This window comes from Plectrocnemia conspersa, unplaced genomic scaffold, assembly GCF_051122295.1.
Source record: "Plectrocnemia conspersa isolate PC_06_02 unplaced genomic scaffold, ASM5112229v1 ptg000011l, whole genome shotgun sequence".
Classification (NCBI taxonomy): Eukaryota; Metazoa; Arthropoda; class Insecta; order Trichoptera; family Polycentropodidae; genus Plectrocnemia; species Plectrocnemia conspersa.
The window spans coordinates 12,665,200-12,686,991 of record NW_028277175.1 but is presented as its reverse complement, the minus strand read 5'-3'; the positions used below and the strand labels follow the sequence as shown (position 1 = coordinate 12,686,991).

Sequence of the window (21,792 nt, the reverse complement as noted above, 5' to 3'; positions counted from 1 at the left end):
CTGTCAAATGCCAAGTGACTTCAAATCACATGCTTAGAAAGACTATAAAATCATAGGAAATAGAAAAAAATATCTATATATATAAAAATATCTTGCCTACTATGTGTTATCAAAACCAAGTGCTTAATCGTATCTTGAAATATATTGTTTATTGGAGCTATATATTATATATAGTATGTATATAAAGTAATGACTAATTTTATTTTTAATTTATATACTGTCCTTTCATTTTATTTTTTATTACCGTTATTTACATACGATTTTAGAAATATAAGTTAGTTGCTATCATACATACCTATTACTGTTTTTTGAGTACGTGAATTGAATTTTAACAACTCAATCTTATATAATCTGAGTATAAATATTATAAACGCCTCTTAGAAAATATAAGCTAAAAAATATTATTGTATAGTAAGTATTTTTCGATCTGGCAACAATCCCGTGTGACAGTTGACGCAAAACAATCTACTATACCGACACGCTATGGTCGCCGGCGTGTCCGGATACTTACGCGATTTTTCCTATTTATCTAAAATATTCCATATGCTGTAGTGAATTTAACTGTTAAAAAAATGAGTTACAACAGAGGTAACCCGAGCAGATCGAAGGGGATGGGTTTCAGTGGCTTTCAAATGCCGAAACGCTCGACGAACACCCATTCGATGCACGCCGTGCCTCCTCCAGCCACCGTAGGCGGCGGGAGCATGGTTCCCAGTCATGGAGCAACCGGCGGCGGCGGCGGCTCGAGCTCTGGTGGCGTCTCCAGACAGGGATACTCCACTATGTCAGCCATTTCGCAAACCGCACTCACTGTCAACTGGGGAGGAGTCGGCAGAAAACGCTCAAAAACCGAAGACGAGTATGAACATAGTTTGATACGATTAGTTGTTTTAATTTACTTTTAAATCTCAGTCATTAAATTTAATATTACACATACCATCTTTGGCTATTTCCCGCGAAATTTCTACATCATATACACATGTATATGCTGGAATATGAATATCTAGAATCTTGTCTGCATGTACGCCTGGGATAACACTGCTAGTGTAGATATTGAGCAACATGAAAATTTTGGAAAAACTCCGATTTGAGTATCACATAATTAAACTAAACCAACTAAAACAACGATTTATTTTTCGATAATAAGTATTCTTCCGACATAAATATTGTAATATAAAATATTGTATAAAATAATTGGGTTGTTATTTTTTTCATTTTTACCATATTACGAACGAATAATAATATTCCACCAAGTTAATCAAAATATTTGAAATGTTATGCTTTAATTTTTAACCATCAGGTACTTCGATGAAGACGATGAGCCACCAACACCTGCGCTAGCATATATTCCAGCTCCCGATAGTCCCACTCATCAAAAGCAATCTAAAGATGCGAGTTCCGATGAAGAAGATACGCTCGATGCTTTTATGGCCGGCTTAGAGACCCAAGTGAAAAAAGACGACTCAAAGAGCAGAAATAAAAGAGCCAGCAGAGGAACTAGAGGCGATATTGAGGAAGAAGACGATGAGGAAACATACTACAAGTATTTATTTTTACAACATAAATTTTCATTCTGACCAAACTTTTTGCGATTACTATCTAAAAGCAGTTTTCTTCAATTAAAATTTATATGTTTGAGTTATTTTTTTATATTCTCCAAAATGACTGTAATGAATATACATATACTGCTTAGATGTGTATCTATTTAAATTTATTTTATAGGTACATGGAAGAAAATCCGCTATCTAGTGCTCAAAATGATGGATCGGACAATGAAATTGAGTACGATGAAGACGGAAATCCTATACCACCGCCCAAGAAAAAATACATAGACCCTCTTCCGCCAATTGATCACTCACAGATTGTTTACGAACCTTTTGAGAAAAACTTCTACAATGTACACGAAGACATTCTTAATTTGACATATGATAAAGTCGAAGATTTGAAGAAAGCTCTAGGAATTAAAGTAATTAAAGTTTGTATTGGTTTTTTTTTTTAAATAAATATTTTATTGACAATGTTTTTAGATCACAGGTGCACAACCACCACACCCCGTCACTAGTTTTATGCATTTTGGATTTGACGATGCTTTAATGAAGTGCATAAGAAAAGCTGAGTATTCACAACCTACTCCTATACAAGCTGGAGGCATACCAGTCGCATTATCAGGACGGGATCTTATAGGTATATCTATTTTACACATCAAACATAATTTATATATAAGGCACAAAAATAAGTTCTGAAGATTCTCTCTATAGCTCGTGTCATTTCAATTGTAATAATTCCAGAAATATTTCAGGCATTGCTAGAACAGGTTCCGGCAAAACGGCAGCATATTTATGGCCCATGCTGGTGCACATCATGGATCAGAAAGAGTTGAAAGACGGTGATGGCCCCATCGGACTGATATTAGCGCCGACACGAGAATTAGCGCAGCAGATTTATGCCGAAGCGAAACGTTTCGGCAAAGTCTACAACATACAATGCATTTGCTGTTACGGCGGTGGTTCTAAATGGGAACAATCTAAAGCGCTGGAGGGCGGCGGAGCCGAAATTGTCGTTGCCACACCCGGACGAATGATTGACTTGATAAAAATCAAAGCGACGAATTTGCAACGTGTTACATATTTTGTGATCGATGAAGCGGATAGAATGTTCGATTTAGGATTTGGTACATATTTTTTTATAATCAAGTTAATTTATTTCTACTGTTAGAATAATAATGATTCATACTTGTTTTCAGAGGGTCAAGTTCGATCCATTTGCGGTCACGTTAGAGCCGATCGGCAAACTTTGCTATTCTCGGCTACTTTTGCTAGACGAGTAGAAAAATTAGCTAGAGATACTTTACGAGATCCTATTAGAGTTCAACACGGAGACGCTGGAGAAGCAAGTGCAGACGTTCTACAATCAGTCGAGTATTATATTATAAATATAAAAACATATTTTGCCATCTGAAAAACATTTTAATTAATTTTTTATATTTTTTATAGAATATTCAAAACTCAAGCACAGAAATGGTCTTGGTTATTGCCTAACTTGGTCGAATTCATGTCAGCCGGTAGTATATTGATATTCGTCACTAAAAAGGTATGCAACTTAATCAAACCTACGAGATACATATGTCATGCCGAAAATCCTTAAATATTTTAGATTAACGTTCTTTATTCAAAAACAAAAAGAAACTTTGTGTGATAGGAAAAAATATTATATATTTTTTATATTGAAGTATGTTATAGAAATTTTTGAATTCTAATTTTTTCTCTAGGAATTAAGTATTTGAGTTGGATGACAAACTCAACTGAAATATTTTCAAGATCAATTTTTCAGACACAGCTATTATCGTTTTTAAAAAACCGTTATATTCCATGTATATATAATATATACAATATCTAGATAAATATGTTCTTCTAAGAAGATTGTCAATGAAACTGTATTGAAAACTTAAATTTACATCATGTAACCCATAAGAATTAAGTAGTGTTTGTATTGAAACCTACCTAAAAAATATTGTACACTTAGAAATCCTTTATTCTCCAGTCGTATAAAAAGAGATTCTTTTCTTTGAGATCCAATGACTCGATCAAGTTGGACATAATTATTCATTCCTTAACTGTATTGATTTTTTCATTTTCAGTAGTTGTTTTTTCACTTTTGGGAACAGTAAGTAGTTGTTAAGGCTATAGTTAGGCAATATGGTGGTAATGGCAGAAATTAGATGCAAAAATTCCTCACGGTGCTGTTGTGTGAGTCGATGCATGGTCAGAGTGAAGCAGCTGGTGTTTTGGATATTTCATTGTACCCTGTTATTGCAGTTCGATGTTTGCCGCAAGCTCAATTATAAAGAAAAGAGACACCAACTTTTGTTTCTGAATTATAATGATATATTCACGCTTTCTACCAATGACAAATAGATCTATCCTAGTGTCACTAAAATACAAATGACTTAAAAACTCATATGTAAAATAACACAAGTTTTCATCAAACATATGACATTCCTTCTGGTTCTAATTATTTTATAAAGACATTAAAAATTAAAGCACAAAAGCAAGCAAAAACAAGATCCTCTCACTGAAAAATTTATTAAACCTAAATTCTTGAAATTTAATGGGTACCGTTGAAAAAATCTTCTGATTGAGAGGTAACTAATTAATGAGAAATTTCCATGCTTCTGAATATATAAAGACTATATAATAATAGATTAAACTTTGCATTTACCAGGTGGAGACATAGAACGTCATGAATTGAAGCATTCGAAAATTCTTTATTTCAGCTCGATGCAGAACAAGTCGCTGGTAATTTAGCAGTACAAGAATACGAAGTACTATTACTGCACGGTGACATGGATCAACTCGAAAGAAATAAAGTTATCACATCATTTAAAAAGCGAGAGTCGAATATTTTAGTTGCGACTGACGTAGCAGGTACAATAGAATTATTATAAATTGTAATGAATAAGTATCATAATGCTGATTTTTAAAGCTAGGGGTTTGGATATACCTCACATTCGCACCGTAATCAATTACGACGTGGCTCGCGACATTGACACTCATACGCACAGAGTGGGTAGAACGGGAAGAGCTGGAATTCAAGGACAAGCCATAACTTTATTATTGTCTGATAAGGACAAGGAGTTTGCTGGACATCTTGTTAGAAACTTCGAAGGCGTAGATCAAGTTAGTATAATAAATGTATCGAGTATTTACTGGTCTGAGAGAAACATTTCAATGGACTGTTATATGCAATAGGAAGTGCCGGAAGATCTCATGGAAATGGCGATGCAAAGTAACTGGTTCAGAAAGTCGCGCTTCAAGGCCGGTAAAGGAAAGAATTTGAACATTGGAGGGTGCGGATTGGGTTTCAAAGAAAGACCAGGTTTACGACCGTTAACAGAAGACACCAGCGTCAGCGGAATATCGTTCTCTGAAACTAAAAAAGGTGGACCAGCTACGGATAGATTGGCAGCAATGAAAGCTGCCTTCAAAATGCAGTATTGCCAAGTAAATATTATTTAGTTTATAATCCGTTATGTGCAGTCAGTATTATGCACCTTTTGCAACACTCGTATTCATTGGTCAACGTTGATTAAAGGCATATACTATATATTTTCAACCACTTCACTTTTTATACATGAAATGAATAGAATTCCTTTTATGATCACTAATGTTTAAGGACTGGTCTTGTAGTTTCCACCCGCAAAAACTTAAGTTTATTATACAATATGGAAAAAATATTACGACTGTTTTTTCCCTTAAATAAAAATCAGTGTCTTTTTGTACACTTATAGAGATCGAAAAATTTTCGCTTGTTAAAAACTATTGATAAACTAATTTAAACAAATGTACCAACACAAATCAAAAGTTTTGGCCAGACCTTTTAATTTAAAAGTTATTTTATGTTTTCTTTCAACTTTGTGTTGCGCGAAATTCTCGCAAAACTGCTTATTGTCATGCTGCAGCCGATGAAAACGCTACTCATCGGTTATGTGATGTGATGCCAAATAATTGGCTTTAGTTGAACTAACAGACAATGGAAAGCCCATTTTTTTAACTTGAATCCAAATTTGTTTTGAAATGTCTTGCATATAATTCATCGAATTTTGAAACAACTACTTTATTTGTAATAGTGTAAGGTATCTCAAGATGTCGATGAAAAAGTTGTAATATTTTGATGAATAAAGTGGAACCAAATTACGAGAAGGAAGCATATTTTTATGAGAAGATTTGTACAAGAGCATTTCAATCTAATTTTTGTCATAAATTATAAAATTACATGGTAATTTGCAAATGTCCAAATATCTCGAAACTATGTTTGTTAACGTGTTCTTACCTTGCAATCTTCATTTATTCATTAAATGTATGCAAAAATATAAAAAAAAATATTACATAAATAAACATAATAGCGTATAATGCTACTTTTATATTAGTTTACAGCATCTTCGGACGATTCATTGCAAATGAACATGACAGAACCCAAGGACAAGCAAGAAGACGACTGCTTTGCAGTGCCTTTGCCGCCGCCTCCGCCACAATCGACTTCAACTAATAATACTGACAAGTCAGACAAAGTCAGGAAATCCGGAAAAAAAAGTCGGTGGGAATAAATTTAAATCAATTTTAGAGGAATGTGTTCTTGTTTGTTGCCAAACATATATCAAATATGCAACTCAAATATATTAAAGTCACATAGAAGTTCAATGTACAGTTATATATTTCAATCTTTACAATATACATTTAATTATTAATGAAATAAACGATAAAATTTATACATGTTTTTCATTATCTTTAAAGGCTAAGAAATTATCACATACATTAAATAGATATCACCTCTCCGGTGTTGTTTCGTATTTGTGATAGTGCGACGATTTATTTAAAACTGTACATCTCAATAATGTCTTTGTTTCGCTACCTTATCTTCTACGCACATATGGAAATATTTACAACACAATGATTACAGTAAACTTTTAAGAACAGTATTTTTTTCTGATCATTAAAAATACATACAATTATTATCAAGATCCTCTTCTCTTTCTACATAATATGTCATGAAATTAAAAATACATTATGTAAAAATGTAATTTTTTGGACGTATTCAAGACAAAATTTATAAAAAAGCATAAAACTAAACATTTTACTGATCAAAAATAATAAAAATGATGGCACTGAGAAAACCTTAAAAGTGAAAAAATTAAAATTTACATATTACAGATAAATTGAGTCAAACGAGTGCCTCTAGCCGTGTAATTTCACTTAACACCTGATCCTTATTCTTAACCTTCTCTAATTGATCCTTTTCAGGATTTTCAATTTCACCATTATTTAACTTCGCCTCTAATATCTCTATCTCTCTCACTTTCCTCCTGAGAGTCTTTAACCGCTTGGCTGGATCGGGAACAGCTTGTTGCTGAGACTTTTTCGCTGAACTAATAGAAACGTTCGCAAACGATTCGGTGATATCATTTCCAACTGAAAACAAAGAAAAAGAGATTTGTAACAAATCAATTCTTATAATGTAACCGTATCAATAAAAACTAACGGTTTTTCTTCTTTTTCTTCTTTGACTCTTTCTCAGTCAAAACTAGGCCTGGAATTGGACAACGCGCCTTTTCTTTCGCTTCCTTGGCTTCTTTAGCTTCGCGTCTCGCTTTCGATTCTGCTACTATCTCAGGCGTCAGACCGACAGGTATTTTATTATCTCTTCGATTTGCAAATTGCTTGCCTTTACTTTCATACAAAGGAACTTCATCCTGCGGTACGTATCCGTCTTTAACTCGTCGAGGCTTTCTCCATGTGCCATCGGGTCTTTGAGAAGCAGGAATCATGGATCCGCCTAAAAAAATGATCAATAACACAATGTAAACAAAGACCAAATTTGACATGTCAAAACAAAGAACGTGTGTTATGATAATAAATGAAATAAATATTAGTATTAATTTATTTTAATTTTTGTTTTGGCCAAATGGCAGACATTGTCAGTGATGTTTTGAAAAACACATCGATCCGCTGACATATGACATGCGCTGAACTATCAAAAATTGATCAATTTTATGCATTGGTCATATTTTATTGATTATATGAATATATTTTGCCGTTTAGAACGAAATATACTACGAAAGATACAGAACTCACTAGCGGAGTCTCGATCGAGAGCAGCCGCCATGGCCGTTTTTGTTGCCAGTGCAACGTGCGAAAAATAATCAGCATGGCTAAAGCGCTAAAATTGCATCGCCGAGCTAGCTTACTTTCTTTAGCGTATTTATATCAAAATTAAATATTTTCGACATAAATCAATCAGATATATATTTTTATTTTAGTTATTAATTTAAATAACCATAAAAATCTTATTCAAAATACAAAATTATTTTCACTGTTGAACTTTAAAATTTTTAATAACTATATGGCAATTTTTAAATTAAATTTTATAAAATGTTCTGTGCATTCAAACAATAAAAAAGTGCAAATTAGTTACAAAAACAAATACATCACATTCCATTAATAAGAGTACATATATTTATATTTAAGAGAGTTCATTTTTATCAATCGTTTAAAATGCATTTTTTAATTTTTTGCTTGTAGAGTTAAAATGTCTTGTTTAAACTCTCCAAATCGTGTGGTAACTATTTCTTCTCTATTACAGGTTAATTAATAATATACTTAATTATTTTTTAACATTCCACTTGCTCTTATTTTGTTCATTCATGGCCGGCCCGAGAGGCGGTCGCCCGGAACGTCAATTATTCCAAATGGGGTTGCCATTTACTCCAAATAAAGGCACCATTTGATTATATTTAAAACGGTATCAATATTTCCCCGATTTTTCGAATAAAAATTGGAGATGGTATTTGAACAAAATTTTCTAAATGACCTTTAATTTTTTAGTTCCTACAGCAATTTATTCTCTTCATAGAAAAACCTCGAGATGGTTTTTAAGCAAAACGATGACCATCTTTTTTAGCTCTCTCTGGGAAGGTTGGAAAGGCGTAATTTTTTTTATTAGCGCGACGGTCGCAGAGCATAAATTTTACCATTCTGGTTAGAACAAATATGAATATTTATAAGGTTATTAAAAAATATTTTCTGATATAAGCAAAAGCGTGTAACGAAAACTCTATGACGTATGCAAATATTGTTTCCACGTGGCAAAATCAAATATGCAGAAATCATATATAGCCATAATTTACTATCGACGTGGAATTAGGATTTGTGTTCTTACAAAAAATGCAATTATATATGGTAAACTAATTTTATTTTAGTATTTCCTTAAAATACTTATTTCTAAAATTTTAATTTATGTATATTTTATTTATTTTACAACTTTTTATTGAATGCTACTAGTATTTTTTTATATTTGATCGAAAACATATTTTTATTAAATATCTATTAAGTATCACTCAATATAGAAAATAGTAAAAAAAACTAGATTATTTTTTAAAACTCATGTTTTGAATTTTGTTGTTATGGAAAGGTTCTAAAGTTAATTATGAATTAGGATTATTAAACTTATAAAGATTAAACACAGATGATGTTTAACTTCTTACTGAAACTTATGACAATTTAGTGTTTCTTCTTTACAAAAGTAGAGATAAATAAAACAAATAAAATTATTATTGCCAACATAAGCATTTGGTATATTTTTATTTTTATTTTGTTTACAAGCTAATGATTAGAATTGATCGAATACATACATATAAGTAAATAAAAATCGAATTTGAGAATAAAATATAAGACACTCACTATTTTCCAAATTGGCTATTTGCGAACTTTAAAAATAATTTAACTATAATATTATTAATATTTACATGTTTCTATTTATTACTATTCTAAAATACAATAAAATGCAACGAACTTTTTTATTTTTAAACTTTTGGGCGGTCTTATATGCACGCTTTTTAAGGCACATGAGGCAATATAATCAAACACCCTTGAATTCTAAAAGTCAATGATTTTACTGACTGAGATAAGTAACAAGTGGTTTTAAATGCAATACAATGCTGTAAATTCTTCATTGATGGAGACTTTTGAAATGTAATAAAGGATTGAGATAAATGATGCGAGTGACGAGCGCTACCATCAGGCTCGACAAGAGGGGAAACCAGCCTATGTAAGTAACCGGGGCCCGAATCAAATTTTATCAAGTTAAAAATTGCAAATACGGGCATAAATCGATATATTTTTAGTTTTTACTTGAATAAAGTAAATATTTATTTAGTCTGAGTTTCCGGATCCGGAAGTACCGGATCTCTATTCCTTTATCTATTAGTTTATGATATTCTATAAATCTACATGGGTCACAGTAAAAATAATATAAAATGATTTTAATTTTCGTTTATACAAGAAAATGTATAATTATGTCAACTGTGTGACTTTAAATATTATACTTTAGATTTAAATTAAATGTTTGGGGGGGTGGGCACATTAACAATAAGCACCGGGGCCTGATATTTTCCTGGCTACTGTAAGCAATACACCACTCTTGAGCTTTCAAAATACAAATATAACCAATAGCACTGCCTATTTTAACGCCAGTTTTTCGCGAAACATCAAAAGCAGATCTAGTCATTGAACTTATAGTAATTGAGGAATTATCGATTACCATTTAATCACCATTGCGGAAAACAAAAAACAACGATTGTGTTGTATAACTAACATAAAAATACACACATTTTTATTTTCTGCACCAGAATCGTGCCAAGAGGGTGAATTTTCTTTTCAAACTAATTGGTCAAATTAATCCGCATTAATTGGTCAAGTGTATATAAAACTTTTCAAAAGAGCCATTGTGAAACTTTAGTCACGGATTATACACCACAAACTTCTTGATACTTCTGTCGCAAACTTTACAACTTCCAATACTCTAAAAGAACATCTACAACTTGAAACAACACTACAACTCACTCGATGCTTCTAGTTACATTCTTTGATTTTTGGTACACACTCACTTTTTACACAAAAATATAATTTAAAAGACATATTCCCAAAGCATCTCATTCGGCTGACCAGCCACACTCATTCAGCTACCAAACAAAAACATTATTTAATGTTATATGTTGCCATAATATTGTATTACATTTTTCTAACTGTATTTTTTTTACTTTACCTTATTGTCATATTCAACTTTATCATAATCAACTCGACAAATTTTTTTATGTGCAGAAAGAAAAATATTCTGTTTAAACCCTTTTCCGCATTTGTCACATTCAAAGTTGGAGTGTGCCCTTTTGATGTGACTTAAAAGATATGGCTTACATTTGTACAATTTACCACAAATGTCACACACAAAGCTATCAGAGTAAGAAATTTTGACATCATCGGATTCATGATGAATATATTTTTTATGTACTGTGAGGTAGCTTTTCCGTTTAAACACCTTTCCACACTTATCACATTCAAGATTAGAATTAGAATCAGAAATTTTAGTCTTATCCCAATTGACACATTGAACAATATCAGAATTAAGGTGACTATATTTTTTATGCACTGTGAGGTAAGTTTTACGCTTGAACACCTTACCACACTCATCACATTCATGAATAAAATTAGAGCCAGCAATTTTAATTTTATCCCATGTCTCACATTTAATAGTTTCAGATTCAAGGTGTCTATATTTCTTATGTACAGTGAGGTAACTTTTACGCTTGAATACCTTTCCACATTTATCACATTCGAGATTGGAGTGAGCACTTTTAATCGTATCCGAATTTTTATCAGAATCCAGGTGACTATATTTTTTATGTACAGAAAGGTAACTTTTCCTCTTGAATACCTTTCCACACTTGTCACATTCAAGATTCGAATTAGAGTCAGCACTTTTAGCCTTATCTAAATTATCACTCTGAACATTTTCAGAATCGATTTGGCAATACTTGGTATGGACTAAGAGATATCGTTTTCGTTTGAATACCTTGCCACACTTTCCACATTCAATATTAGAATCAATATTTTTAGCAAATTCATCTCTATGAGTGTTGGTAATATGTGCACGAACGTCATATTTGAGTTTAAATTGTTTATTACAATAGTCACATTCAAAGCTATAAGAAAGAGTATGACGCCTAAGATGTTTAGAATATGAATCATTATTTTTTAGCATTTTTCCACACTGTACACATTTTAAAAGTTGCACATTATTTGAATCGTGGTTATTAGTTCTTCTTTTATGTTTACAAAGTGATGTTCTAGTTTTAAACGCTTTTCCACATTTGACACATTTAAATTCATAAAAATCTCTATGAATATACATATGTGCAGAAGTGTCTCTTTTATATTTAAATCTTTTTCCACAATAGTCACATTCAAAGTTAGAGGGAAGACTATGGCGCTTCACATGTGCAATATATGCTTTTTTATTGTTTAACATTTTTCCACATAGTCCGCATGTAATGTCTTTTTGGTTGAGGTGAGCACGAATGTGATCTGAATGGCTCCACGAATCGTTAAAAATGTTATCACAATAAACACATGAAAAGTGTCCAGAATCAAGAAAATGAACATCTTTTATATGTTTTAAGAGAGTAAATTTACTTGTAAATACACATGAACACTTGCCACAATCATAGAAATTTGAATTACTACTGGACTCGACTGGTTTTGAGAATATTGGGCTGATATCCGACTGTATGTAAAGTGACGTAGTAACATTGTTAGTATTAAGTACATCTTTGACATCGTGAGATTCTGAAAACATACATAAACAAATAAATAAAACTTGGTAAAATTTGATTAAATACACAAATATTTTACCAACCAATTTCTAGCATATCATCGCATTCGACAATATTATTTTGGTCGTCTTTTTCATATTTTATTTCGACGGGTTCATGCTTGAAAAAAATGTACTTCAATAGTTTGTATGTAATTAAAGGGTATGATTTATTAAAATGTATTTTTATTTACCTTTATTGTATGGTATTTTATATCGTTTACACGATTAAAAGTCTCGTCTTGGTGTTCAACGTTTGGTTCTGAATAATTCGCGATTTATATTAATATATGTATTACTTGAAATAAAACATTTCATTATCGACATCATACCTATTTTAATAAAGTTTATAAATGCCATTATAGAATTTAATTAAAAACTATTAATCATTTATCGACTGACTAACGAAAAGTAGTAATGTCAAACGACAAACATCCTAAACGTCAAAAGACACTTTCGGCCTAAGTATAATATCCGTTCGCCCATGCTCAAAAATTAAGCTCTAATTATACATTAGTATAAAAATATTATAGAGGAGTTCGTTCTACAAAAAATAGATTTTTTTTCTATCACTACCTATTATTTCAAGTTCAAATCAAGATAAGAAAACATCGTGCAACTAATGCAAAAAAGTTATGTGTCGAGGGCACAACATTGACTTAAAGGATCCCGGAGACTTGCAGTTTCTACTCAGAAAAAAATTGAAAAGAATCAGACGTTGGAACGAATTGAGGTACCGCTTCACTCATGAGCATTTGCAAACAATTATACAAGAAACTGAGCCCAATGGTTATAAAAAAAATCTTCGAACGGACCAAGAATCATTTTACACGTTATTAAAGATAATCCGACCAATTATTGAAAAAGAAAACCTATATACGTCAGGCTTATCGATAATTGGTATGAATTTGCTCCTCGTACCTTGAAAATGATAATAATGGAAACGTATGAGGCTATATTCCAAAAAAATATAAGAGAACATTCATTTTATTAATTTATTTTTCGGAGAACTCGTCTACAATTTTCCCCATTCCTAGCTTTCGCCATCACAGCGTGAACCATCGACGTAATCTAAACACAAACAATGGATGAAAGATTTCACCGTAAACAATTGTGTGGACGTGTTTATCGAATCGATACTAATCGTAGGATATACATTTATAAGGTTTTGGGGGTGCGTACGTCTTGTCGACGTAGCGGTTGACCGCTGATTGACGCTCACGCTCAGTCGCTCGCTTCCCCCTCTCTCGCCCCGCTACAGTACTCCCCTCCAGTGAACTAGCCGTGAGCAGTTTACGATTAAGGCGAACCCAAGACGAAATCCTGCAGGTGGCCGGGTATTCGTAAAGTCCTGGTCGGTCTTGATGTCGTGGGGGACGAGCTGCGTGGCGTTGCTTGCTCATCCTCGGTTTCTGGGGGTAAAGGGCTGATCTCCGGCTGCAGCGGTGTCAGTGAAGTCTCGTTCGATGGGGAAAAGTAGTGTCCTACGTAGCCTTCCTGTGTGTCTTCAGGTTGGATGAATGCGGGCTTGACGCGATCTATTGACACTGCAACACTTTTATCCCTGATCTTTAGCATCAAGACCCTTTCCGTACGGGAAAGCACTTCGTAAGGTCCGTCGTAAGTTGGGCTTAACGGAGCTGCAGCTGCATCGCGTCGGACAAACACGCTCTTAGCTGATGCCAGGTTCTTAAACACAAACGTTGGTGTGCTTCCATGCTGACGAGGATTCTTAGGGCGTAGAGCTGCCATCTTAACACGTAAGTTGTCGACAAAATCTTGCGGTTCGTTGGGCGTATCTCGAGTGCCCGCTGATACGAACTCGCCTGGCAACGAGAGTGATTGTCCGTATACTAACTCAGCGGTTGATGCTCCTAGGTCGTCTTTCCATGCCGCCCTGATCCCAAGTAAGACAAGTGGCAGGATGTCCGTCCATTCTTCTCCGTTGTGGCAGGTTATGGCTGCTTTCAGTTGCCGGTGAAAACGTTCCACCATGCCATTTGCCGCTGGGTGGTATGCCGTGGTTCGAATGCGGGCGGCACCCGTTTCCGTCGGCGTCTGCGCATGCGCGTCGCTCAGCCGCCATCTTGTTTTGCGGTACGCGCCGTCCGCCACTGCTTGCCGCATCGACGTATTTTTCGCGAGAATCCTCCATCCCCTCTGCGAGCAGTGCATCGGCCAACTTTGCTGCCATCTCCAGCCTGGCGTCGTCTTTGACTGTCATGTGCGTCACCAGGATGTTGAGTACGCTGGCGCGTGCGCGTTCGGGCAGTTTCCGAACCCACGTGTCACTGACCAGCTCCGACGGAATCGCGCTTCCGGCGTAAGTTCGCATCTGGCGGAGCAGCTCCGACGGCTTCCTGCCCTCCATCGGCGTCTCTTGCATCTTTCGTAGCCGCTCTACGAACGAAGGTGCGAACGCGTCGAGGAGCCGCTTCTTTATCGTCGTGTACGGCAACTCGGAATCCGGTGCGAGTATCAAATCCGCGACCGCAGCGAGTGCCTTTGCACCAACTAGCACGTCGAATTTTTCACTCTCGGTAAGCGCTTTCCTAGACCGGAAAACAGCTTCCATCTGCGCGAACCATAATTCACAATTGTCTATGTTAAATGGCGGAAAACCGCCGCTCGCTTCGAACTCCATTCTCGCGTCGCGTCGGGGTCACCAGTTTGGGGGTGCGTACGTCTTGTCGACGTAGCGGTTGACCGCTGATTGACGCTCACGCTCAGTCGCTCGCCTCCCCCTCTCTCGCCCCTCTTGCCCCGCTACAAGGTCATTGATTTTATCAGAGCACAAAAAGTTTGATGAACTTGGATTCAACAGTGATACACACTTAAAAACATTAAAATTTATTGCATCAAGTTCAGAAATTAAATTGTATATGCATACGAAATTCTGGTACGCATCGAATAATTATTGGTTTGATTCGGTGCAACTAAGACCGGTCCTGCGGGGCACGAATGCAGCCAATTTTTAGAAGGGCACTGATTCAACAAAATCTCAATTTCCAATATACGATACCAATGTGAAAAAACAATTGAATAGTACTTAGGATATAAACAACTAATAATATTATATATTGTTGCTTCTGGAATCGTGTCGTTTCCACAATTCTTTAACATCTTTGAATTTTTTATTGACAAACGCAATATTCCCATGCGTTTCACCATAACGGACAATATTAAACAAAAATGGCGACAACTAAAACAAAATACAGCATCATAGTTAATAGAATATTTGATCCATAGACATTGTTTGAAATATTTTCCATTGAAACGGTATTTAAATATTTGATGATACTCACTTAATATTAGCAAAACAGGATCATCCTGATAAAAAAAATCGACAAATCTGTTATTGACACACGTTCCACGTGTATAGATTGATGGGGCTTCACTTGTAGAAACTAGCGTGTCGCTATAAACAGATTGCAAAGATTCCGTAAAATTGAAGAGGAGGGAGGCAAGTGTCTTAAATGCCTTCCCTATAAATGACGTTCGTGATTAAATTACTAAAACTTGAATTTATATTTTTTTAGAGTTTACAAAACTTTCTGTTCTGATAAAAATATATTTTTTGTAATAGTAATAACTGAATTTAGGTGAGTACCAGTAATCGGATGGAACGCCACTTTTGATGTATTACATAAATTGTACGTGCATGGTCGTAAACGTCAGCGTTAAGAGCAAATAGCCGGCTAGTAGGTTCGTGCACGAGGTTACTTTCAGTAGTCTGTCCGGTCTCGCAACATGAGTTTCGTTTTGCGTGCGATATCCCGCGTCGGAAATGCAGTGGCGGCTTCAGCCAGCACGAGCATTATCTCGGCGGGCAGACGAATGCCTGTGATGTCAGCCATGCGTCTCGTGCCGCCGCCCGCCATCGCTTCTCCGCCAGTTCGCTCGGTCCACACTAAAGGTTACTTTTAGGTTATATCGACGCATTTATATTGCGATACCTTTCAACTTGTAATTCATCTTTCAGGCGAACGCGAGTTAGTCGAATTTCTCACGGAAGAAATAGTCGCAGAGAGGAAAGCCCAAAAAGCTAAAAATATACCGACGGAATTAGAGGGCTTCAAAGTTAACTTGGACGGTGCTGAAGTCACGTTAACAAAAAAATTAGCAGAAGAAAGGTAATTATTATTTTAAGTTTGTTAAAATTACGCAATATTTAAGTTACGAGGCTTCACATTAGCTGATCGGAATTTAATTTATCTTGTGGTTGCCTAACTCATTAGAAAGAAATGCCAGATGTCAACTATCCAGTTGACTAATGGCAGATCTGTACGTGTTATTGTGTACAATTACTATGGTAGACGGGATAAATTTGCAGTGCTGGTGTTTTTTAATAGCTATTGTGAAACATTGCTTGGTACTCATCTTTTTTATGAAAAACCACCGCCGCGCTAATGCACACATACATAAACAATTGTGTGCGAAAACGCATGTACTGTTGTGTGTTAAGTTATATTCATAATTAAATATTCCCTAGAACGTAATAAATTACATTTTTTGTAGTATCTCGATCAACTTCAACGTAAATCACACAGTAGACTCCGAGAACAACGAAGATGACATGGAAGCTCAACAAGAGAAAGAAGAATTCGCTGAAATGCGATCAAAACCACAATTCGAAATTGATATTGTTAGAGGAGATATGACTTTAAGCTTCACTTGCAGTTTTATTCAAGATCAGCAGCCGGTCCAAGAAGGAGACGCATATAGTAAGTAAAAATAATTATCAGTAGAACATAGCGTAATAACAGTTCTAATATATTTCTCAAAATTATAGATGACGTCTTCGGCATTGATGAAGTTACAATGTACAAAGGAGAATGGAACGATAAAGTTTATGCCATCGCAGGAGACGTATTAGATGGGGTATGTAAAATAAATATTGAAACAGATCAAACATATTTGGTACTTATTGGATATATATTTCATTTCAGTATCTTTATGATTTATTGATGAACTATTTGGAAGAGAAAGGAGTTAACAATGAATTTGTAGAAAAACTCTCAGATTTCAGCACATTGTATGAGCATTCGGCGTACATATGCCTTTTAGAAAGCTTATCAAAGTTTACTGCGGGTAAACCTTGAATTAGAATAATTGTTATGAGCGATATTGTTATTAATTTTAAATTTAGTTGTATTAGCAATACTACACCAAACATCAAGTTCTGAATAGAATGTCAATAATCTGCGCATTTAATTAGATGATAAGCTATAATTTTTATTTAAAAATAAACATTCAAACCAGACTAGTATTTTATTTTGATGCTTTGTACTAAGAGTCGGTAGGATGGGAAAGATTATTTATATATATATATATAATTCAATGTATGCGCTGTCAAATCACTAGTTATAGTACACAAAAGATATCGTAAAGAAAAATAATTTGTAAAGATATATTATAACAAATAAAAATGAAATTAAATAAATCACTAAATAATGTATAACCGAATATAATAATTATAAGCAATTTAATTTAAAATAAAATACATATTGTGGGGGCCGGTTCATATGTTAAAGTTTTTTAGGGCAAAATCTTGGCACTCTAGTATCACTGACATGATGGCGACACATTCTCTTGATGGATTTTGACGAATAAGCAACGTCCGGTGCTGCCTCGTGCATCGTTTAAAAGCATATCATTAAATAACATGCGAACTATTATAATCTTCAATAAAATACTACTGCAGTGGATCAATGTGTGTAATTGCCATCTGTCTGCCAAAATATTAAATTAATATAATATATAAAAAAACGTAGACATCATTAACTTTCTAAAGAAACTAGAAACGTAACGTTAATTTTTATAGTCTTCACAATTTTTAACCTTAATAGCTAATAATAATATATTTTACTATTTTAAATTATCCATAAGCACAAGTTTGAAATATGTAAATAAAAATGTAATACTATTGTTCATGTGCAAGAATTTGACCCTTATACTTGTATATGACAGGTGGAAAAGCAAGTGGAAGGGGGGGGGTGAATGAATTTTCTTTCGAAATATTGCCCTCACGATAAAAAGACCTCACAGTAAGATGCTCAAACAGTAAAATTCCCGTAAACCAGTCTCATATCGAATTACCCCTTCACCGACGTGCAGGTGTACTAATCAAGAATTAGGGAAGCTCGCGAGACAAAACGAAAAAATTAACGCCTAGATTTAATTGAAATAGTCTCAAACCGACAATCTCAACCAAAAAAACAAATGACATCTTATTTTTAATACGTCACGGACTTTTTCGTAATAATATCCGGAATGAATAGTATTGCATCCTGCAAGAGAAACGATAGTGTGAGAAAACTTCGGAAAGTAAATGTGACATCTGCATGGGAAGCAGGACGATATTGCACAACATATTTACACGATTCCAGTCGAGTTTGCTAGTCTCTGGATGCCGTGTAAACGCTTAACGCCAGTCACTGGAGATGTCAGTGTGCCACTGGCATGCCAGCAGAAGAAATGTTTTTGTTTTGCCGGCACGCCAGCTATCCCTTCCACCACACTACGCGAGTATTGTTACGCACTACCGTTTCTGGCGCAAGGTGAGTAGCGCTTTTTGGCAACAATAATTCTTTCAGTTGCTGGCACTGTGTAAACGGTAAAGTGCCAGTGGACTGGAATGCCAGTCGTCGCGTGCCAGTGACCCGCCAATCTATTCAACCATTGTATTCAACTTCCAGCCTGGCATGCCAGCTGAAAGTTGAATACAATGGAATACAAAATCAAAATCATTCTCGCTATTGAGACAGGAGCAAGCGTTTTCATCGAAGTCCAAACTACGCCAACATCCATGACACGTGCCTGAAAGTTCCGCCTTGTTGTAGAACCCTTTGACATCCACAAGAACCATCCAGCACAGCAGTAGACAAACCATGACGAATCCTTTTAAGACGCGAGTCGAACAACTGATAATTTGATCTTCCAGCGCAACTCGCGAACTTCTCTAAATAACTACAACGGTTTTTGTAACATTAAAGCGTGTTCGTGAAATTATAAATTATATAAAATTTATAACAAACATTGTGTATGATAAGTAGCTGATAAAAACATGCAATTTATATATAATAGCTATTTTAAACCATTTATGTAAGGTAAATCTTGTTGCAAATTAATATAATCCTCCTTTTAAATAGATTCGTTGTAGAGAGTTATTCATGGGGTGTTCTCTGTTCTGACCAACGCTATTTTTGATTAGCTCTACGGCTAGTCGCTTGCGGTTAAGATGGTTGTCAAACACGCCCGTCAATCAAATATTGCTCGTTGACGATGTAACTAACTCACATCGGAGAGCTTACACACTCAATAGTTAAAGCATACACTACCTAGGGAAAGTATACACGAAATATAACATTGCAAGCCCTAACTAAAATTCATAGTTAGTTCATACTTTGTCTAGGCATTGTATATATTTTTTTAAATTTAACAACTTATATAAAGGAATTAAACTATTTTTTTTAATCTGTGAACTGACATTGTAATAAGGCCTGAAAAATATCCTATTACACCATTGAGTTTGAACATCAAATGACGTTCCTTATTTTTTTTGCAATATTTTACATGAAAAAGTAATTTTAAAACAGAATCGACTACAAATTTGTATGTGCTAAAATAATATATTCAGGATTTCCAAAAAAAGAATAATATGCATAACAAATTTATAAGCAAAACACCCAAATATAACACGTTCGTTATTATATTTGTTTACAGAAAAAGCTTCTTAAAAAAACATATTTATGAATCGTTCGTATAGCGGTTTTTAAAAGCTATACGAAAAATGTCACGCTTAGGCCAAAAACACAGCTGTTTGACATTTAGTACGTCACTACATTTGGTTTTTTAGTATTTAATTGCCACAATGGATTTTATAAACTTTATTAAAACAGGTATGATGTTCAAATTAATGTATTATTTTGACTATACTCATAAATATAAATTCCACTTCTGTAGCACCAGACGAATATCAAGACGAGACTTTTGACTTGAAGAATAATTTAGAATGTCATATAATAAAGGTAAAAAAACAATATTAAAAAAACGTAACGTTCAATTACATAGTAACTAACAGAATACATATTATCAAGCATGAAACAGTCGAAATAAAATATGAAGAGTGCGACCAAAACAATATTGATGAATACGACGACTTGCTAGAAATAGGTAAAATATATTCGTGTGTATAATCGTATTTAACAATCTTTTATTTAAAAGTTTATGTTATTTTTCAGAATCCCACGATGTTAAAGACATACTTAATTTTAACAATGCTGATACGTCATCTTTCGAACGGTTGAATATTAGTCCAATATTTTCAAATCCAGTTCAGTCTAATAGTAATTCAAAGTTCTATGATTGTGGCAAGTGCTCATGTGTATTTACAAATAAAATTACCCTCTTAATGCATATTAAAGATGTTCATTCTCTTGATTCTGCGCACTTTCCGTGTGTTTTTTGTGATAAAATATTTGATGATTCATGGAGCCGTTCAAACCATATTCGTGTCCACCTCCGTCAAAAAGAGTTGACATGTCAACAATGTGGAAAAACGCTACAAACCCAAAAAAAGTATAATAGTCACGTAAAGCGTCATAAACCAATGTTTAACTTTAAATGTGAAATTTGTGATAAAATAAAGGGTAAAAGAACTTTCTTTGATCTTGACTGTGACAAGTGTGGAAAGGTATACAAGCGTAAAAGTTACCTCGAAAAACATAAGAAAGATGTTCACCATGTAATTGATAATGTACAATGTGGAAATTGTGATGAGACTAAAATTGTCGAATCTAATTTTCAATGTGATAAGTGTGGAAAGGTGTACAAGTGGGAAAACCATCTATTAGCACATATAAGAGATGTTCACCATTATTGTGACAGATGTGGAAAAGTGATTAAGCAAAAAATGTGCACACGTTGATCACATTGATTCTTACAACATTGAATGTGATAATAAATTTAAATATATTTCAATACTAAATGTAAGGACAAAATACGATAAAATTATATGTAAAGATGAAAAGTATTTAAAAAAACAGTTTCTACATACCTCGACAACTTTTAATCATCAGCAAACGCAAGAATAGTTACATTTTGTTTAATTACTTTTATTTTTATAAAGAAACCTAAATTTAATAAGAATAAATGAAATACTAATTATTACAAGACTGTGTTTTATTTCTATTAGTCTAATCCTAAAAGTCTATGTTTTACAATGTAAACATTTAAAATCAAAATCGAGGATTTTTAGCAAAAGATAAATAAAAAACAAAAATATGGCGATTCCCTCCTATCGTAAACGTTTAATGGATTGTCAGCCACTATAATACTATTTTATTTATAAGAAAATTTTACAAATAAAAATGTGCGCTACCAATTGAACCTGAATGTTTTCATTAATAAATACTCTGCTGCGCGGCTAAATACTCTTCTGCGCTTTCTCAAAAAAATAGAATAACTTAAGCGACCAAATAGTTTTTAAATTCGTTGAAGAAAAATGCAGATAATTAGCAAAACATCTCCACATTTTAATTGAGAAAAATATACGATAATACAAGTATTTGCAATCCAGCGTCATACTTTCAA

The 21,792-nt window shown here is 34.1% G+C and overlaps 4 protein-coding genes and 1 long non-coding RNA gene across 6 annotated transcripts; 3 read left to right on the top strand and 2 right to left on the bottom strand.

Annotated features, from left to right (window-relative positions):
* Positions 1–432: 432 nt before the first annotated feature.
* Positions 433–6,265, top strand: LOC148229549 (ATP-dependent RNA helicase DDX42). 2 transcript variants are annotated; one of them, XR_015811274.1, is made up of 11 exons: positions 433–859; positions 1,301–1,543; positions 1,723–1,966; positions 2,028–2,184; positions 2,300–2,671; positions 2,744–2,918; positions 2,994–4,141; positions 4,222–4,424; positions 4,483–4,676; positions 4,749–5,000; positions 5,927–6,265. XR_015811274.1 is itself a non-coding variant. In XM_088196629.1 (11 exons), the coding sequence occupies exons 1-11, from the start codon at positions 573–575 to the stop codon at positions 6,101–6,103; spliced, it is 2,349 nt and encodes a 782-aa protein (XP_088052755.1). In that variant the 5' UTR covers positions 433–572; the 3' UTR covers positions 6,104–6,265. The 2 variants fall into 2 exon arrangements, 1 of the variants encoding a protein (XP_088052755.1); XM_088196629.1 differs by having other exon boundaries at positions 2,994–3,090; positions 4,274–4,424.
* Positions 6,189–7,678, bottom strand: Pym (partner of Y14 and mago). The gene is made up of 3 exons (XM_088196630.1): positions 7,629–7,678; positions 7,036–7,329; positions 6,189–6,965 (listed from the first exon to the last, which is right to left on the bottom strand). Exons 1-3 carry the CDS (start codon positions 7,657–7,659, stop codon positions 6,718–6,720), a joined length of 573 nt encoding a protein of 190 aa, XP_088052756.1. The 5' UTR covers positions 7,660–7,678; the 3' UTR covers positions 6,189–6,717.
* Positions 7,679–10,555: 2,877 nt separating this feature from the next.
* On the bottom strand, positions 10,556–12,670 carry LOC148229547 (uncharacterized). Its single transcript, XM_088196628.1, has 4 exons — positions 12,531–12,670; positions 12,393–12,460; positions 12,244–12,319; positions 10,556–12,173 (listed from the first exon to the last, which is right to left on the bottom strand). The coding sequence occupies exons 1-4, from the start codon at positions 12,556–12,558 to the stop codon at positions 10,588–10,590; spliced, it is 1,758 nt and encodes a 585-aa protein (XP_088052754.1). The 5' UTR covers positions 12,559–12,670; the 3' UTR covers positions 10,556–10,587.
* A 3,107-nt stretch (positions 12,671–15,777) lies between these two features.
* P32 (complement C1q binding protein P32) lies at positions 15,778–17,461 on the top strand. Its single transcript, XM_088196975.1, has 5 exons — positions 15,778–16,114; positions 16,181–16,331; positions 16,717–16,922; positions 16,991–17,079; positions 17,148–17,461. The coding sequence occupies exons 1-5, from the start codon at positions 15,949–15,951 to the stop codon at positions 17,298–17,300; spliced, it is 765 nt and encodes a 254-aa protein (XP_088053101.1). The 5' UTR covers positions 15,778–15,948; the 3' UTR covers positions 17,301–17,461.
* Positions 17,462–19,953: 2,492 nt separating this feature from the next.
* Positions 19,954–21,372, top strand: LOC148229545 (uncharacterized). Its single transcript, XR_015811308.1, has 4 exons — positions 19,954–20,099; positions 20,164–20,228; positions 20,298–20,373; positions 20,442–21,372. It is a non-coding gene; the product is annotated as an uncharacterized LOC148229545 (long non-coding RNA).
* The last annotated feature ends 420 nt before the right edge of the window (positions 21,373–21,792 follow it).

Coding starts and splice junctions, on each gene's coding strand:
- Pym (XM_088196630.1), bottom strand. CDS start 7,659: ATGGCGGCTGCTCTCGATCGAGACTCCGCTA. Junction 7,330..7,628: donor TCTCGATCGAGACTCCGCTA/GTGAGTTCTGTA, acceptor TCATTTTTTTAG/GCGGATCCATGATTCCTGCT. Junction 6,966..7,035: donor GAAGAAAAAGAAGAAAAACC/GTTAGTTTTTAT, acceptor CTTTGTTTTCAG/TTGGAAATGATATCACCGAA.
- LOC148229547 (XM_088196628.1), bottom strand. CDS start 12,558: ATGGCATTTATAAACTTTATTAAAATAG. Junction 12,461..12,530: donor TATAAACTTTATTAAAATAG/GTATGATGTCGA, acceptor CGAATTATTCAG/AACCAAACGTTGAACACCAA. Junction 12,320..12,392: donor TAAAATACCATACAATAAAG/GTAAATAAAAAT, acceptor ATTTTTTTCAAG/CATGAACCCGTCGAAATAAA.
- P32 (XM_088196975.1), top strand. CDS start 15,949: ATGAGTTTCGTTTTGCGTGCGATATCCCGCGTCGGAAATGCAGTGGCG. Junction 16,332..16,716: donor AAAAAATTAGCAGAAGAAAG/GTAATTATTATT, acceptor CATTTTTTGTAG/TATCTCGATCAACTTCAACG. Junction 16,923..16,990: donor CCAAGAAGGAGACGCATATA/GTAAGTAAAAAT, acceptor TCAAAATTATAG/ATGACGTCTTCGGCATTGAT.
- LOC148229549 (XM_088196629.1), top strand. CDS start 573: ATGAGTTACAACAGAGGTAACCCGAGCAGATCGAAGGGGATGGGTTTC. Junction 2,185..2,299: donor ATCAGGACGGGATCTTATAG/GTATATCTATTT, acceptor GAAATATTTCAG/GCATTGCTAGAACAGGTTCC. Junction 4,425..4,482: donor AGTTGCGACTGACGTAGCAG/GTACAATAGAAT, acceptor TGATTTTTAAAG/CTAGGGGTTTGGATATACCT.